Source organism: Macrotis lagotis, chromosome 1, assembly GCF_037893015.1.
Source record: "Macrotis lagotis isolate mMagLag1 chromosome 1, bilby.v1.9.chrom.fasta, whole genome shotgun sequence".
Taxonomy (NCBI): Eukaryota; Metazoa; Chordata; class Mammalia; order Peramelemorphia; family Peramelidae; genus Macrotis; species Macrotis lagotis.
In genome coordinates this window covers 480,778,444-480,798,103 of record NC_133658.1, presented here as the reverse complement: position 1 = coordinate 480,798,103, position 19,660 = coordinate 480,778,444, and the positions used below count along the sequence as shown (strand labels likewise).

At 33.6% G+C, this 19,660-nt stretch overlaps 1 protein-coding gene across 6 annotated transcripts in view; it reads right to left on the bottom strand.

The window, feature by feature from the left end:
- Window positions 1–12,382: 12,382 nt before the first annotated feature.
- HERC2 (HECT and RLD domain containing E3 ubiquitin protein ligase 2) overlaps window positions 12,383–19,660 on the bottom strand; it is a 227,545-nt gene continuing 220,267 nt past the window's right edge. For all 6 annotated transcript variants that reach the window (XM_074213716.1, XM_074213717.1, XM_074213718.1 and 3 more), the window contains 7 exons: window positions 19,119–19,260; window positions 18,451–18,645; window positions 17,743–17,855; window positions 16,640–16,830; window positions 15,410–15,515; window positions 14,802–15,014; window positions 12,383–12,797 (listed from right to left, as the gene is read on the bottom strand). In XM_074213716.1, coding sequence (XP_074069817.1) covers window positions 12,525–12,797; window positions 14,802–15,014; window positions 15,410–15,515; window positions 16,640–16,830; window positions 17,743–17,855; window positions 18,451–18,645; window positions 19,119–19,260 — 1,233 coding nt within the window. In that variant the 3' untranslated portion in view covers window positions 12,383–12,524. The remainder of the gene's footprint in view (window positions 12,798–14,801; window positions 15,015–15,409; window positions 15,516–16,639; window positions 16,831–17,742; window positions 17,856–18,450; window positions 18,646–19,118; window positions 19,261–19,660) is intronic.

The window sequence follows — 19,660 nt, the reverse complement described above, 5'->3', positions numbered from 1 at the left end:
GTGAACCCACCCCTCTTGTTTCAGAAGAGTGATCACCAACATATACATATGTTAATTGAAACAAGAATTCCTAGGTTTGATCTCATGTGATCCCATTTTTGTGGCCAGCCCTCAGAATCAAAGTCATCACTAATATCCAGGCTCTTAAAATAAATATATCCTCATCCAGAGTTAATTGTTTCAGGGGGGAAAGAAGAGTTAATTGTTCAAAGGCGTGGAAGAATTAGAGTGAAAGTAATCTGAAGAAGTTCAAGACTTTACAGAGTTCAGCCTTCTTGTGCTCATCTAACAAAGAGAAGATTTAAAACAATTTAAGAAAAGGATCTAGGTTTAGTATCCCACAAACTAGTCTTTAAGAAATTATACACCAGAAAAAAAGTCAGTTTGACAATTATCTTTCTCTAAAACTCAGTGACCTGCTCTTTTTTCAACCCTCAAACTAACTTTCAAGCCCCCAATCTACAAAGCCCCATCACTGCCACTTTATCTATTTCAAATAATTGAAATGCAATGGGTAAATGCAAAGGAGTTCAAATTCTTCCTGCTTTTTTCTTTTCTACATATTAAAAGAATCCTCTTCAAAGAACTTAGGTATTTTCCTGTCATTTCATTCATTTGTCATGATCTTTCTATAATTGATTAATATGATTCCAACTATTCAGTAGAAAAGGAAACTTTTTCAATCTCAAATCTTGTGAGAATTCTAGCCTTAAAAGTATAGTCTCTGTCCATATTGCAGAAGAACCAAAAAAAAAAAAAGAAAATTGCCCCTTTTAAGAGATCTATATAATTTTTATTGGGAATTTCATTGTAACATTTCCTGTAAATGGAGAAAAATTGTTCATATTGACCAAAGATTAAAGGACTGACTTGCAAATAGATAAAATAAATTAAAAAGGTAACTAATTACAGTCAAGGGTTTCTCTTTTTCTAAGCATTCACACAACACCAGTAAGATCTATTAGAGCACTCTACTTTGCCACCAGCTGAATACTTGTAAATCTGTGTCCAAATCACCCACATTTGGTGTCTGACAACACAAAACCATACCCAACACTAAATTTGAAAGAAAATTATGTGATTTTAACAGGACTGTGACCACAGCTAAAATATGGAATCCTAGCTCTATCAAGAATGAGAGTTTGAGTTCTCTCACAATATTGTATATGGCCTAAGTCTTGCCCAACTCTTCTTCTGCTTCAGGATGATAATGTACTACACCTGGTCAGAAGTATAAAATGAGATAACCAAGAGTGTCCAAGAGTGTAGGGGAATCTCAAAACAGGTCATTTAATTCCTCTTTGTCCTAGCCACCCAATAAGGATAATCCCTAATGGGATTTGGTTTTTAGGAACAAGTTGATATAGGACATATGAAAGCATTTTGAAAGTTAAACAGAAAAATATCAATAAAAGATGGTGACAAAGACTGGGAAAAAAATTGCTGTGCAAAACCAAGAAAAGTACCATGTATGACAGTACATGATATTTTCCATACCCAATACCCACATCTTTTTTTTTAAAGCATATTTTCTCAACTCAGTAAAATTTTTTTTAAGCCAGTGTTTTTGTTGAGTTTTTTTTTTCTAGTCACGTCTAACTCTTCATGACCCCATTTGAGGTTTTCTTGGCTAAGATAGAATGCTTTTCCATTTCCTTCTTCAGTTTATTTTACAGAAGGGGAAACTGAGGAAATAGGGTTAAGAAACTTGCCCAGGGTCATATAACAGTGTCTAAGGCAGGATTTGAATTCAACACTCTATCTAGCATACTGCCTACTTGCCCTTACCAGAGGGTTGATCTCTTCAAAATCACTACCTTTGCAATTCATTGAAACCAACCTGGTTCAAAACATATTTGAAAGTTCCTCTTTCATAACCCTTTCATAACTTTGGAGGCTGTGGCATTTTTTAAATACTTTCAATACTGGTAAATCTTCATGCTTATAGGGAGGATTTGAATGGCATAGTCAAAATTCGATTCACACTAAAACTGGAGGGGCATCAAGATGAATACTACCCTTTTTTTTTGGCTAAATACAAAATGTGTTAAGTAATGAGACTGACATTCTTGTGTAGTTTATAAACTGGCCTTGTGCAATGCTAGCTCATCTGGAATGTACTTACTATTTCCTAACATGACTATTTGGAAATTCATTCACCTATGTCTAAGTCTTGGAATGATTGCTATAAAATCAATCACATCACATTTGTAAATGTGAGTGATACAATGGATGGTCAGTTATTTTATAATTTTTGTAAGACAGATCTAGAATCAAACCACAATCTCTGGAGGCAGAAAAAGTACTTAGAAGTTGTTTATCCCACCAAATCCTGAATAATATTCCTTGACATCACTCTGATGTGCATTTTATTTCCTTTCCTTACTTCCTGATACCCTTAGAACTCCTGTACCATTTTTTTTTAGGTTTTTGCAAGGCAAATGGGGTTAAGTGGCTCACCCAAGGCCATGCTGTTAGGTAATTATTAAGTGTCTGAGGCCAGATTTGAACTTAGGTACTCCTGACACCAAGGCTGGTGCTCTATTTACTGTGCCACCTAGCTGCCCCATCCTGTACCATTTTTGAAAAAAAAATGAACTGCTTCCTCAAGACTTTGGAAGTGACTAAATGATGACATAGTAAAAAGAGCCCTAACCAGAAACAGAAGACTGAGATTCTCCTCTCAGAGCTATCACTAACTCCATATGATTAAGTTAAGTCACAGCCTCTTACAGTTTAGGTTTTCTTAATAAAAAAAAATGGCATTCTACTTCAAGTTCTAATGGTCTTTAAATTCTGGTCAGCATCATAGGATCAGGGCAAATAACAGAATTGAAACTCAAATACTGGTCTCATTTCCCTAAGTCCAGTACATTTTTACTAAATCTATCACTAAACACAAAGCCCAACATGTAAGTCCTTTTAGTCATAGCTGACTCTTTGTGATCCCATTTGGGATTTTCCTGGCAAAGATACCCGAGTAGTTTGCCATTTCCTCTTCCATTTCATTTTACAGATGAGGAAACTGAGGTAAACAGGGTTAAAGGCTTTGCCTGCCTATGGTCACTAAGCTATCTGAAGTTGAACTTCAACTCTGGAAGATGCATCTTTCTGACTCCAGGTTCAGTTCCCTATCCATTGTACCACCTAGTAGAAGCTTAAAAATTATTTATTGATTGATTTTCTATTATATCACTGGCATTCCAAGACTCAAAATATGGAGGTGAAAGGATCATTTAATAAATTGAATTGTAATGCAGTAATCATAGTCCCTGGTAAGTAACAGGAATAAGATCACACAAAAATCAAATGCCTTAGACACACATCTCTGGCAACTATGGACAAGTGGCTAATTTTCACTGCTTCCAGAATAAAGAACATCTTCAACCCCCATGCCCATACACACTACTTTGCTTCTCCCATCCCAATGATTAACAACAACAACAAGACAGAAAAAGATCAAGGAAAGAATCTTTTCTTCATTGAATAAATGGCTATTTAGAAATGGAATCATGAATTTCAACATTCTTTTTTCAGAAACACTTTTTGGGTCCCTCCCATTCCTCCCCTCCCCTTCCTCATTTCCCTGAAGCTCAACATTTTTCCTGAACACTTTCACTGAAGCGTCCTCCTTCATTGGGTCAATTACTTCAACTAACAGATCTAGGCAGTCAGTCATCCCCCTCTCAAGAGAAAGAGATGAAAATACATACCTCCAGTAATAGCCTCACTCATATTCTTGTACATACACGCAGGTGAATTTAGTGCAAACATCCTATTGAGTAAGAAGGGATCCTCTGTCTAAACTCTCCTCCTGCTATTCTCCACTATGCAAGGATCATTTAGCTTAGCCCCAAATGAAACAGGTTTCTGCATTCCTGACAGATTTTTCCTTGTGTAATAGTTGTGTGCTGAACCAGAAGGGATAAAGGAGAAAGGAACCTGGGATCTCTGCCATGTCGGAATTCTTCTGATGATTCGGCTGAGATGAAGAGAATAAATAAAAATTAAACTAAAAACTTAAGTATGAAAAAAAAAGGAAAGGAACAGAAATCACATTATATTCTATCAAAGGGCAGCAGTGAGTTGTTCACTAATGGGAGCTCAGTATCCTCTGGTGTAATAGACATGTATGAAATCCCTGGAAGACTTCTCAAATTTAGCTTTATAATTAGTAGTACTTAATGTAACCAAAACTCATTACTGTCACCCTAACAGAAGGCATAGGCCTTTAGTTCATTTGGGCTTTTTGGGAAATACTGGGTAACATAAGAATAGTTTCTAACTACTGTATCTCTATACCAGTCATTTCACACATTTACATATGAAGTTCTTTTACCATTAGAACGGGTTGACCATCTTGCTATTTAATTATAAAACACTGATACAATGCTATTATTTCATTTTACAAATGGGGCATTTGAGGCATTGGACAGAGCCACTCATTTAGAATCGTATGATCATGGATTAGACTTAGGAGAGATCTTAAAATCATCCATAAAGAGGTATCAAATTCCCTCCCTGCTCAAGGACTCACCACTGCAGCCAAACCAGACCAAATACAATTGGGAAATTAACAAAATAAATAGAAATAAAATACAACATTGTTAATATGTGTGGATTTCTAAATCAATATGCAGGCACAAGGATTCTTTATTTTATTTGAGTCTGACACCACAGTTTTAGTCCAACTTCTTCCTTTTACAGATGTAAGGACGTCCCAAAGAATTTAAATGATTTATTTAAGGTCATACTGGTGTGACAAAGTGTCAAAACATAAGTGTCAAAACCTTGGGTCATCTGATTTCCCACTGTAATTGTGTAGCTAGGAGGCCCAGTGGTTAGAGGACTGGATCAGGAATCAAGAAGATCTGAATTCAAATTCAAATTCACTGGCTGTGAGACCCTGGGCAAGTCATTTGTCTTCCTTGGTATTCTCATCTATAAAATGGGAATAATTAACACCGAATTCATAGGATTTTTGAGCTTCAACAAGAAAACATGTAAATTACTTTGGCAAATCTTAAAGCTATTATCATTACCATATAATCTCCGAGTACTTTGCTTAATTCTGCCACTGACCTCTTAAAAATATTCTGTGAGAGAGGCTAGCACCTCCCTAGTCCAGAAAAAGAAAAATGCTGAATTTAGGGAAAAAATAAAAAGGAAAAGGCAGGGAGGGAAGGAAAGAGAAGAGTAGATGTGAACAATTGCTTATTATTATGTGAATTATGTATCTTTTCCTAGGGCTCCTGAATAGCATTTATGAGTAAAGCTTGGGAAAATAGTTTGCTGAAAATGATTAATTTTTAAAATGTCATTTCAATACTTTTTTTCGTAACAGATACATACATTGTTCCATACATACTCCAATCTCTGCTGCTCCTCTCCTGTCACTATCTAAATCAGGACATAAACAGAAGGAATGTGAGAACAGTGGTATGGATTTAGGAAGTAACTATTATCTTGTACCCCCAATCTTCATACATCAACACAACCAAAGCTGCAACCAGGTAATAATATATTGACATTGGCAAAGAATGAAATGGCTCAGAGACACCCACAGTCCCCAGTTATGAAATTGCTGTATACCCCACTAGGTTTGTGGTTAAAAGAACTAAAGGATATCTGATACCCCAATGATAAATATTCTTGTTCTGATAACCAGATATGACCATAACTAAAACACACAGAGTTAATTTGCCCAATGCTTTTTAAACAAACTCTCAGAATTATAGATGGAATAGTACTACACTAAATAAAAGTTATAGAAACAAAGGCATTTCTGATGGGAATACCACCCACCCACTTAAGACCTAGAAAACTTAGGAATATGCTTGAAAGGAGACCAAAAAGATCACTGTGATGGAAGTAAACTGTTTGATCTGATTAAAACTGGACTGTTTAGGTAATAAGGAATTTTGAATTGAGCATTATCCCTTAATGAATTTAATATTGGAAGAATGCACTGAAATCTACCCTGAAGCAATGAAATAAGAGATCTAGTTAAAAATCCAGTCTTGTGATGCTGCCTTTTAATAAGCAAAGTCTTCCCACATTTTTGTTAAACCTGCCTACTAGCTTTCTTCAACTCCAGTCCTTCCACTGGTCACTTCCCATTCCCAAGTATCACACCAATATGCCAATCTGAAGATTTCAAAAAATTATTCTGATAGAAGCAGAGATGCTGTTAGGCAACAGTTTTAATCACAATGGAAAAGGGTAGTACATATTTATTAAAATAAGGAAATATGGCCTATTGTTTAATAAAACACAAAAAAATCTCAGTTCTGATAATTATTAGGACATAGACTAAAACAATGAGATGAATTGTTGCTAATGACTAAGAAAAACAACTTAAAAATGGAACATGTTTGAAAAAACAGATATTCTACAAGAAACCTAATCAAAATATAATTTTTGGGGACTCCTAAATGCTGGTTCTCACAGGACAGTACTCTCTTGTGCTTAATATATTTAACTGGCCATTCCCACAATATTGAAATAGCAGTTTTAAATAATGTTCTGTGAACTCACATAATAGTTGGAAATAGCAGCTGTTTCTTGGTTTCATTAAACAAGAAATGAGTCTTAATTCCTTTCCACCAACCTAAATAAATTTATTAATATAAATGAGTTATCTGAGCCTGTGATATAAGTTAAAATGGAAATCAAAACAATGAAGAATCAGAAGATTTCAGAACTTTTTTTTTCTCAGCCTCCAAACTTGATAGAAATTTCCCATTTTAAGGTTTTTTTTTTTGGATGCTTCTTTATTAACCTCAAAGAAAGGTAATCTCTAACTGTGGCTTATACTGCATGAATGTCATATTAACAGTAAAATATGTGTGAAATAAGATTAAATACTCTACAAAAGCACTACATCACCTCGAAGAAACAATCCTTTGATCTCAAGAGCTTATACGCTACATGCTCCATTAACTAAATTCAGAGTAATTCAAAACTGATTTTCCTGAAAACATCATATACTTCTCTCCTACTTATTTCTCCACAACCACAAAATTAAAAGGAACATCTTTGATTGCTATTTAAGTTCAAAGTGAATCACATACAATTCATTAAAGATTTTTCCTAGCAACACTAGGAATTTAGCAGAATTTAAGGAAATAATAGAATTTAAGAAAACTAGAATATTAAAACTCAATATGTCAATATGTAAAGGTGTATTAAGCTAAATAGCAGACCTGCAAGAATAGGCCTAAGGCAGTGGGAAATGACTTTTAATAATCAAGGGAAAGTTAGCCACCACTAGAGTCTTAGGCAAGATTACTTTTCACTGGAAGGTAACTCTTGTTCCTCTTCCCACTATCAAGCAACTCTTCTTTTCACCTACATGGAGGTACTTAATATGTTCAAGATGACTCTTAAGACTTGTGGAAAAATCTCCACCTGAAGCATTTCAAAATTCTTTCCTTCAAAAGAGTCATTCTCTTGTTTTTTCTTACTGTAGGAAAGCATAACTTTAACCTGGTTGTCTCCATATCAACTTTAGTCATGGCTCCTTATTTCCTTAAGGATCAAATCTAAAATACTTTTGTCTTTAAAGACTTATTTATGGTCCTCTTCTCCCTTCCTAATCTTTTATACCTTACTTCCTTCCATAAACATTATGATGATCCAGCGACGTTGTTTCTCACTGTACTCCATCTCCTGAATCCATGAATTTTCACTGGCTATCCCCACATCACTGGAATTTCTCCCTTCTCATTTCTACTTCCTCAATCCTCTAGCCCCCTTCAAGTTTCAGCTGAAGCCCCTACCTTTCTGCAAGAAGTCTTTCCTAGTCCTCCTTAAACTTAGTGCTTCCAATTTATCTTCAACTTATCCTATATGTATCTTGTTAGTTCCCAGTTGTTTGCATCTTGTCCCTCCCATTAGATTGTAAGCTCTTTAAGAATAGGCACTCTTTTTTGCCTTCCTTTATTATCTCCATCTTTTATCAATGTAGCCAGTAAATAACAGTAGTTCATAAATACAAGTTGACTTAACCTGACACTAAGGGATGAATGACCCTAGATTTAACCCTCCCAGAAATTATTTGCATTTTAAAACATAAATGAATATATAATTTGAGGGACAATAGCTTTGGTATGGTTTTTATGCAAAAGGATCTTAATTTCTTCTCTAGGTCAACATCCCTGGTCCAACCCACAACAAAGAACAAGGTCAGCAACTTGGCAGCCTATTTCTGAAAGACTATTCTACCTGCTATGTTGTAGCAAAAATAATAAACCCTCTAAAAGGTTTGGCAGTATAAAGAGTTTAGGTTTGAGGGGACAATCCTAAGAGTTTCCTAAAACCAACTCTGCATTGAAAATATTTCTAATTGAGGGGTAGCTAGGTGGCACAGTGGATGGAGCACCAGCCCTGGATTCAGGAGGACTTGAGTTCAAATCATTTTAGATACTTAATAATTGCCTAGCTATTGACTGTGAGCAAGTTACTTAACCCCATTACCCTAAAAAAATAAAATTTTAAAAATATTTCTAAATTAATGTTTGGGACTGAAACACACACTGAGATTGTAAACTGAATTGTTGGACAACTAAAATGCTTAGTAACTTCTTAACCTCCTCTATATACACAATACTTGGTAATGAAAAGGAAACAAGCAAGCAGCAAAATGAAGCAATAGATTGATTATTTTGGAAATAGAATGAGCAATGAATTGAAAGACATAAGGATGCAGACCAATCAGGTAGGAGGTTATACAATTGCATATGGGAAAAGTATATGAGGTCTGAACTATGGTAGAAGCGTGGTAGTGAAAAGGAGACAGAATCTACCTACTGGAGGTAGACTAGACAGAATTTAGCTACTTGGAAGCAGGGTGAGAAAGTAAGAAAGGGAGATAGAAAGATAACTCAAAGGTTTCAAAATGAAAAAAATAGAGAGACGTTTAACAAAAACAGATGACTAATCCAGGATCAGACAAGTAAGTTTGAGATACTGATATAATATCCAGATGGAGATGTCCTTCAACAATAAAGGGTTAAAAGTTGGTGAACAGGGCAGCTAGGTAGCCCAGTGGATAGTCAGGCCTAGAATCAGAAAGACCAGAGTTCAAATTCAGTCTCATATACTTCTGAGCTGTGTGACCCTGGACAAATCACTTAGCCTTATTTACTTCAGTTCCTCATCTATAATATGAGTTGGAAACCACAACAGTACTTTTACCAAAAAAGATTTAAGTAGGGCCATGAAGAGTCAAACACAACAAGAATAGAGCTAAGGTTATCAATTAAGATGTGTATTTGTGGGGTTTTTTGTAAAGACACAATAAATTTTAGTTATGAAAACTGATAAACAGCCCTAAGCTAAAGTGGGGAGAAAAAAGGTTGAGATAGAGTCTTCAGTGACTCTTACATTTAGGGGATAGAGAGAGATGCAGAACCAGTGAGACACCAAAAAAGGAGAACTCTTACAGAAGAAGAGGAGAAAATATTAAGAAAAAGAGATTAAATAACAGTATGCTATAAAAAGGGTCAAAGGTGATAAGACTGAGAAAAGGTCATTGGATTTGTCAAAGTAAGGAATAAATGAGTCATGTAGAGAAAACAATTTCATTAGACTATGTGGACAGAAACATGTATAAGAAGTTAAGTTTTAAGTTCATGTTGGGCAATTAAAGACAGCAAAGACAGTTATATAGCAGTTTGGCAATGAAGGAAAGAAAAGAAAGGGTACAATAGTTTGAAGAGGCAATAAGATAAAAGAAAGGTTTTTTTGGACCAAGTAATAAAAATTTACTTATATAGTATAGCAAAATTCATGAAATGCTTTTCTCACAAAAACTCTAAGGTAATTCAAATATCATTATTCTTCATTTATTTATGGGGAAATTAAAAGTTTACAGAGGGTAACACAGGTAGTTCCACAGTTAGCAAGTGTCATATATAAATATAAATCCAACTCTCTTAAAATCTAAATTCATTGCTCTTTTCACTTTACCACACTTTCTCTAGTTGAGTTTTCTCCGTGCTGAATATGAGATTGAATTAATGGTCTCTTCCATTTCTAAGATTGTATGACTTTTTCGGAGAAGCAGCTGGTAGCACAGTGGATAGAGCGCAAGACATAAGTCAGTAAACTTGAGTTCGTATCTGGTCTTGGACACATACTAGCTATGTGAACCTAAGCAAGACACAGCTGTTTACAGCCTCATGTAAAGGGAGATTAAGCACCTACCTTGCAGGTCTCTTGTAAGGATCATAAGAGATACTATTTGTAAAGTAGACACTATGTAAATGCTTATTCTCTTTCATAACCTTCCTTCCCCCTGCAAGTAGGCAATGGGGAACCACTTAAAGTTCCTAGATGTGGAGAAATACTAATCAAACTTTAATAAGGGAGCATATGTAGGAAAGATTGAAAAAGGGAATAGGTAGAAGTGTAGAGATCAATTAGATGATTGCAACAAATCTAGGTGGGAAGTAATTGAAGACTTGACAAATGACAGCAGACACGAAAAGAAAAAGGACGACAAAGAGTTAATATTGACATGATTTCTTAAGGTTTGCAAGTGCTCTGTGGGCATTATTTCCTTTGATCCTCACAACAAATCTATGAGACAATGTTATTATATCCATTTTACAGATTAGAAAACTAAAGCTAAAAGAAAATAAAAGATTTTCCCTGAGTCACATAACTAGGTGTCTGAAGCAGAATTCAAACTTAGAGCTCTTTAACTGCAAGTTCAAGATTTTATCTATTATGCTACCTAAGGTTTCTGAAGCAGTTTGCTGCTTCCTTCTTAATTTTTTAAGATATGTCTAAGCTAATATTCGAACAGATGGATTTTTCATTGGGGAAATTCTATAATTAATCCTAGTGGAAAGAATTTATGAAGTTTCAATGAAAGCACACACACACACACACACACACATGCGTGTGCATGCAAAACTATAGCTGAGAGGCTAGGATCACTACACATTGATAGTTTGCGACACAAATTGACAACAGAACATTTATACTGGTTAAGAAATTAAATTGCCCAGAGGAATATATGCTCTACTAATTTTTTTCTCCCTTTAGACTTCTGCCATATATATTGACTTTGAGCAGAAAGACTGTGACCCTGAACGAATTTACAAACAGGATAAAAGTAAAAAATTACTGACCTAAAAAGTAGTGTGTGTGTGTGTGTGTGTGTGTGTGTGTGTGTGTGTGTGTGTGATATATATATATATATATATAATGAGGATGTGGCTACTTGTTGTATTAGGCAAATTTTACATTTTTTCAAAGAGAAAATCTACTCAAATAGGTTTTAGGAAATTACTATTCACAAAAAAAGTAAAAGAAAGCACTAAAGCTCTATAAAATCCTGGCTTAAGATGAAAATAAATCTGGCTATCTCCTGGCTTGGTCATGAGTTAAAGGAGATGGGTCTGAACTAATTACTTACACTAGGGGCAAGTTATTTAACATCTCTGTCTTTAGTTTTCTGTAATATGAGTGGACTGTATCATCCCTAAGGTCCCTTTCGGTAAATTCAAGAGAAGATTTTTTTTTCTTTCATTTTGTTGAGTGTCTCCTCTTTCTTAAGAAAGTAACTTTCATCAGAAATAAAACACTTCTACATTCTTGGAAGTTATAATATTTAATATCATTTTCTCAATATGTCACTCATCAGAAAGGTCTGACCATTGCTGTCTTAGACAGCAATGTTGTTTTTTTAAATAGTAAACTCTGATGCTATCCTAAGCAGATAAGAAGTTCAGTCTCAGTTCTTGTGACGAATGGTTTATTTGAAGGGAATAATAATTTTTGCATATACATGGCACAAATTAATTATATACAGTACACTTTCCATGATAAAAGTTATGATGCTGCTCACAGAAAGGTATCAATTTAAGATACATAATACATAAGCTAAAATATACACATGGGGAGAAGAGTGAGAACCAAATGGCCTTTTTATTATTTAATAACCTCTGGATGTATTTCAAGGAATACTGATAATTTAATGTTCAAAAAGTTTTTAATAAACAAACTTCTAGTAAAGTTAATCAAAATATTTATAATACTATTCAATAGTTGCACAATATTTCCAATATACAATCAAGAAGATGCACAGTTACAACACTTAATAAGAAAAAAAATCTATTGCACCCACAATCAAAAATGTTTCACTTCCTTATTTTTTGGATGCTGCACTATCATATTTATATAAACATTTACAACACTTTAGTAAACACAAAAGATCTAAATGTTATGCAGCATAATGAGCAGAGGAGGGGTGAACCTCACCTTTCAAACTCAATGTTAAGTGTCCATATACAGTGCCATTTACTCAAAGTTGATTTATAGATTATAAATCATTATTCCTATTATGAACAAACAACACACTCTCCTTGACCCATGTGTAAAAGATTAATATTCCTTTGTTATACACAACTGATATTCAGTACTCCAAACAGTCCTGTAGCAGGATGCCAATGCTGGCTTTCTGTCTCAGTGCTTGACATAACCTGATGTCTTATGACAATATATTTTCCATTTCAGTGTCCTGTTAAATAATCTTGGGTAGAGTCCGATGCAAATGAATCTGCATCTTCATTATCTGAATCATCACTGCTGTCATCAGCAGCTGGTTCTCCTGTGAGTGCTATCCGGGCATAATCATCAGTGTCTATGGACTTGCAAAAATGAATAGCATATTTCAGTTTTTCCTCTAGTACTTGTTTACAGGAGTACCTGGGTAATTTCAGCAAAAAGAAGCATGTGTATGATTCTGGAAGGAAGTGATCAGGTGGATTGTATTTATCCAAAACCTATCAATGAAAAAAAATTAACTAATTAATAATATTCAGTAAACTTAGAACAGATAGCAAAGAATAATTATGAAATTCAGCAAACATTTTAAAAATTCATATTAATATCAAGTATAACAAACCAAATTATCTAATTTCATATAAATATGAAAAATAAAATGTAAAAAGAATAGCCTCAGTCTCTTTTTTTCTATCTACATTTGATTAATTTTTCTCCAGAAAAAATCTATTTAGAGCACTTGGTCATAGGGACATTTTTATTAACTGTAGCATAATATTGGTGCTTTAAATTATTCTTTCATTAAACTTTGGAAATTATAATAAGAGGGAACTAAACTTAGATACATGATTAACTCTTTTTAGAAGTGGAAACTATACTGAGTTAATTTTAAAAAGTATAACTTTCAAAATTGTATTTGTAACAAAGAAAAAAAGAAAACCTCATAAAAGACAATAAATTACTACTGCTACTTTATTTAAATCTAATACATAACATGACATGACAATTCTAAGTCAAATGCTTTCATCACTTAACTTCTTGTTTGCACAATAGAGACCCTCTATAATATATGGAGGGTACCAAATACACAATGTCATATCTCAATTCAAGTGAGGGATATTTGGAACAAGTTTCCTCCACTTCAGGTTCCTAAGGCTAGAGATAGAAATATCATGGAAATCCTTCCACAAGAACAAAGTACATTCTGATTTGGCAATATTCATTTCAAAATTAGGGTCTTCTGGGAGAACTGGTCAAAGGATAGCTTGAGAATTAGAAATCAGGGCTCTAATTCTTACAGATTTCCTAGAATCAGTCAGGAAAAAAGGGTAATGAGATATTCTTGCAAGGTACTTTCAAATATGATCCTTCAGTAGATCTGTTTTTCCATTATAAGGAAATCTCATTAGACAAATTGTGGTCACCATATTTTAATTTCACATAGATTCTCAGAAGGCTTGCCATTAAGGTTTTTGAAACACAGACCTAGCACACAGTAGGCATTTAAAAGGCTTGATTATTTCATTTAAGATAATATCCCTGTGGATAGGTAAAGTTCATTTTCCAGCCAGAAAGACTATGGCACAGAACTTATTATCACTAACAATGATTCAGACACAAAACTTTCTGTAGCCATCTGATTTTCTAGGTCAAATGAGCTATGATTAAGAATGGAAAAAAATGCATTTTTTAAGCAAAACTGTCAACACACACACACACACCACACACACACACACCATGACACCTTTAAAAAGTTGCAAAATTTCAGTGTATATTGATATCCAGATTTAAATAGAACTTTAAGCTACAAAAAAGGTAGTACTTTCCTCCCAACTCTGGGGAACACACAGCATATCTCTACTTTGCATTTTAGGAACCTAAAAACTGAGACGTGACTCTCAGATAGGACTTTGATTAATTTGATTTCTTTTTTTTGCAAGGCAATGAAGTTAAATGACTTGTCCAAGGTGACACAGCTGGGTAATTATTAAGTGTCTGAGGCCGGATTTGAACTCAGGTCCTCCTAACTCCAGGACCAGTACTCTATCTACTGTGCCACCTAGCTGCCCCTCAGATAGGACTATGAAACAAGATCTCATGACTACTCTAACCCTGACACCATGATATCTTCTAAATGGTGGTCAGATAAATTACAAAAAGGTAAGGAAATAGCCTTATTCTACCATGGCTAGGACATTTCTACCAAATCAGTAGAGGAGTGTGATGTTTTTCAGACATGTTAAAGTTCAGGAAAAAAGAAAAGTTCAAAAATTCAAATCTGTGCAAATCTGTGATATTCATCAGAGTTAATACAAGCTATTAAAATTATTTCAAGATATTCATAGCCAGAATAATAGACATCTTTTCATTTTCCTGAGAACCTAAATGAATTCATTAAAGTTATTTTTATTGCATATCATTTATTAAATGCATGTTTAAGTCAGTAACAGAACACTCTCCTATTTTCATAGATTCCTGCTTTCAACTACCACCATCAACCTTACCTGAATAACAAAGTCTCTGCCTCTGAAATCAGCAATTGTTCTAGGAAGTCGTGTTCTGCCCCACACAAAACGGAGGAAAAGAGAACGTTCTGTATTAGAGAAGGATTCCATCACTTCCCAGAACCACTGAATCAAGGAGGCAGTAGGTTCAATTCCTTTATATGTGGCTACAGATTTTAAAAGATGAAGTGGAATATCAGGGCTTCCACATACCTGAGAAAACAATGTCTGATTAGAACTAATTGAAAATTTTCAAGATTTTATATTTTCCACACAAAAATTAATTCTTTTCTTTCTTGAAAGGTCTTACATGACTAATAAACATTACCTAATTAGAGATAAGCCATTTAATTTGCTTGACCCCAGAGTTTAAGATTTAGAGACATGATATATTTAAAATCAATGAAATCGTTACATTAATTTTTCTTTTTATTAGAATTATCTATTCAATTTTTTATTTAGTTTCAATTAAATGCATGCATAAACTTTAGGTCTTTAAATGAAAGCTTAAAAAAAACTACAGCAATGTTTTGGCTCATCAAGATAGTTCCACCTATATCCCCTAAGAAATAATCCAATGAAAATGGAAAACAAAGAAGCAAACATACCATAGTTTCCAGTTCATATCCAGTAAAAAGTGAAAGAAGAGGAACAGGGACGACTCGAGCCATACCTTCCCGTACTGCAGCAACTTGTTCATCAAATTCATGGAGTCTAAATGAGAAAGTATATATTATAATTGTTCCTGGGGATTTAAATTCCTATATTTAGTCACTTCAAATAAGCAGCTCAAATAACAATCTTTTTGACAATATTTTGCAGATTTTAGTATATAATTATTATTCTTAAGAAAAAATACTGTTGTGGAAAGCTATATGAACTTTTAAAAATTAAGTAATTACTATTTATTTAAAACTCACTGCATACAAAGCCTTGAGAAAAACAGAAAAGAAACCCTCTCAAAGAATCAAGGAGAAAATTTCTTTTACCAAAAATTAATTAACATAAATAACATGACTCTCCATTTATTTATATGTATCAAATCAGATAGTAGATATGACAGAAAAAATGTTTTAGATCCAAAAGACAAAAATATCTACCAGAAAATGTATCTAATAATAGATAATAATGATAATTTATAATAATAATAATGATAATAAAGCCATCCATAAACATTTACTAAACTTCCTATATAAAAGGCACTGTAAAAGAAAACGGTATGAAACAGTTTTCCTCAAAGAGCTTATATGTATAGTAAAAAAGAAATTAGTGTATTATGTTACATTAAGAAACATTTATTATCAACTACACACCCCAAGGCCAAATAGAAGTAGATACTAATGAGAACTCAAAGAAATAGAAAGACTGTCTTTTTTCACAAAATTTCCATGTAGATTAGATGACCTCTGATGTTCCTTTTAATTTCTATACTATGATCTAATTCCTTTAAAAAGATGCACAAGTTTTGAGGTTTGTTTACCTTTAGTCTAGCTATTATTCTAAGAAATTTGAAACTTGGGTCCTATAACCAGAAGAATAGCTTTGGGGATATAAAGTAATAAAACAGGCAAACAAACACTGAACTACATATCAGTTTGATCAATTGATCAGTTTGTCTCTGTTAGGACATTCTATTTGCAACTTCAAAAGTGCAAAACAAAGGTAATTAAATAGTCTCAATGTTCTCTTACAACTCAGAATGGATGAGCTGTGATTCGAAGATCTTAGAAAATTTTAGACTTCATGAGAAATATTTTGTTACATGCAACCAAAACATTTTAAGCAATGATGAATATTATAAGAAGTCTAAACAAGTAGGAAAAATAAATCCCACAAACCTGTAATTTATTGCCAATCTAACATATTCAGCACGGTTATCCAATGTAATATGAGTATATTTAGAGCTCAACTGAATATCCTGACCACTTGCACTTGGCACTGTGAAGGGAAGACTCATTGCTTCAAACTCCTCAGAAGTAGCTTCATTGTCCCGGATGTACATCAGCCCAGGAATAAAGTCTTTATCAACCTTTCAAAAGAAAGTAATAATTTGCATAGTAAACCAACAAAATTATCATCCCATAATAATAAAAACTGATTCATATAAAACCATTTTATCTGGCACATTTACAATAAATTTGCATTATCTGTGTTCAGAAATTATTTTTTAATTTTTTTTATAAAAACAAATGCTTTATCCTAAGAAGAAGAAAATAGGAAATTAATTTCATTCAAAAAAAAGCTTTTTTCAAAATGACATTTGACACAACAATATTGTATGATGATCATCTCTGGAAGTCCTGGCTATTCTTAGCAATACAAAGACAATTCCAAAAGACTTACGATGAAAAATACTATCCACATCCAGAGAAAGAACTGGTGGACTCTGAATGCATATAGAAACATACTACTTTTTCCTTAGTTTTTTTAATTTGGGGGAGGGGTGTCACAAGAGAATTTTGTTTTCTTTTGCAACATGACTAATATGGAAATAAGTTTTGCATAACTGCACATGTATAATATAAAACTGCTTGCCTTCTACATGAGGAAGGAGGGCAAGTGAAGGAAGGAAAGAATTTCAAATTAAAAACCTTTTTAAAACAAATGTTAAAAATTATTCTTACATGTAATTGGAAAAATATATAAAAAAAAGAAAAACTGATTTCTGAGAAGGAAAAAAACAGGTTTTAAGTGCCTCATATGTAAAAAGGAAAAGTCTCATATACCTTCCAATTCTGACATGGTAAGATTCTATAGCTCTGTAATTTTAAGCTAGATGATAAATATTAATTTCCCAAATAAACTGGTTTAGCTACAAACTAGGCTATACAAAAAATTTCAAAATTAAGAAATAACACTAGATGTCATTTTCTTAGTCATATGGAATAAATCAAGGATAAATTTCTTTCACAGCTCTCTATTTTTTTTGTCCACACTTTACCTCACTAAGATCAGCAATTGTAAGGTTCATCCCTGCCAGCTGCTTCCAGACAGGTTCAGCAAGGTTGAGGCTTAAAGGACTCCCAGTTCGAATGGCAATGCCGAGTAACACACCTGATAATTTTTTAAAATAACAAAGACAGAAATATTTTGAGGATAGTATCTAAACAAAAAAGTAACTTTACAAATTTCAACAGAATACCCATTGCACTCAGTGGTATTTCTTAGGATTTTATTATTGTTAGCAAAGTTCATATTCCATGTAGTCTGGCTCTTGTTCACAGTGCTTTGCCTCAACTAAAAATCTGTAAATTAAACAGCTTTTATTTATATATTGATTAACAAATTTAACAATGATTGATTGTTCCAAATTTCCAACTTTTTTTTAAAATTCTAATTGCTTTATTTCTTAATGACTAGCAACTTTTCATGCTTTTTTCACCAAGTGAAAAGAGTAAAATAATTCTATTTGTAGACTACATTAGGGCTTACAAAGTATTTCCTCACAAAGCAGACTGTAAGAAAGAGTACAGAAACCATTTACATTTTAAAGATGGAAAGAATGAGTCTTAGGTTAAATGTAGGGGTTTTTCCCCCTAGTTACAAAGGAAGAAATTAGGGAATGAGGCTTCAAATTTAGTCTTCTGATTCAAATTTTCAGGGGTCCTATCCCAAATTAATAAAGCATTAGTAGTTTATCAAAACCTACCCAAGAAACGAAACATGTTTGTATGCAAGGAAGATTTGGCAGCTGGGTTCAATAAAAAGCAGTCTCTGTTAGCTCCAGATTCATCTCTGCCATTTGGAGTTACAATCAGGAGAGGAGTAAGTCCATTCTGAAGTTCTTCACACATTTCTGCTATTGATTCACTATAACCACCTCCACAATCATCCACTGACTCACCTTGAAAGGAAAATAAAGTTGGTAGAAATTCAGATTATGAGAAAGAGTACATATAAATACATATATGCACAGATGTATATATTGTGCATTCCTGATATCTTCTATCAGCAATGACTTAGGTTCTTAAATACCACTTATGTTGTGCATGAGTCATAACTCATGCTTACAGAGATAAGAAACTCCATGAGAGCAAACTGTTTGCATTCTTCTCAGCCTATAATTTGAGCAATTAACAAAGTAGCAAATGTTTACTAAATTTTGTCTTTTATTAAAAAATTTGACATATTTTTTCATATTAAAATGGTTTTTTGCACTAAGCTCAACATTCACTGGAGTCATTTACTACAACTTCATGGTACTAATACTTAGATCCTTTAAATAGCATGGCATTTTTTTCACTATTTATAACTGTGATCAATATATTACAGTATAGGCAGGGTAAATAAAAAAATCCTAGAGGGGAAAATTCTTACCAACAAACTTGACTTTCCACACTCGATGAGGAAGGAGGAGGCTGTCTGGACTAAATGAACTCATTTTAGCACACATTTGGCCAAAAACAGACTTGGTACCATCAGGGCCAGCCAAACCACCCTTACTCCTTGATCGTTTTACCTAAAATATAAATAGATGTACACTGTATGGGAGGTGCAACAAAAATTTGCATATCTTTTTTTTAAAATCAATGAACCAAAAGAAACAAATAGATAGTTCTAGTGATGGCTCATCACAAGAAGGGCTAGCTATAGGGTGAATTTTATGATCACAGTATACCAAGAAACCATCTCCTAAGGCACAATGAGTGTGATATAAATCAGGAGGTGTGTTCCCAATAATTAAATTAAATTCAATATGCACTTGTGTTTCTGATAAAAAAAAAATAGGACGTGAGAAAAGGGAAGTTCTGATTACTGGAGGATTATTATTAATTAGGATTTTGTTAACAGCAGAGTAAAAACTATGTATATCTAAATAAAAGATTTTTTTTTTCTTTGTACTGTTTCCTTTTTAAAAA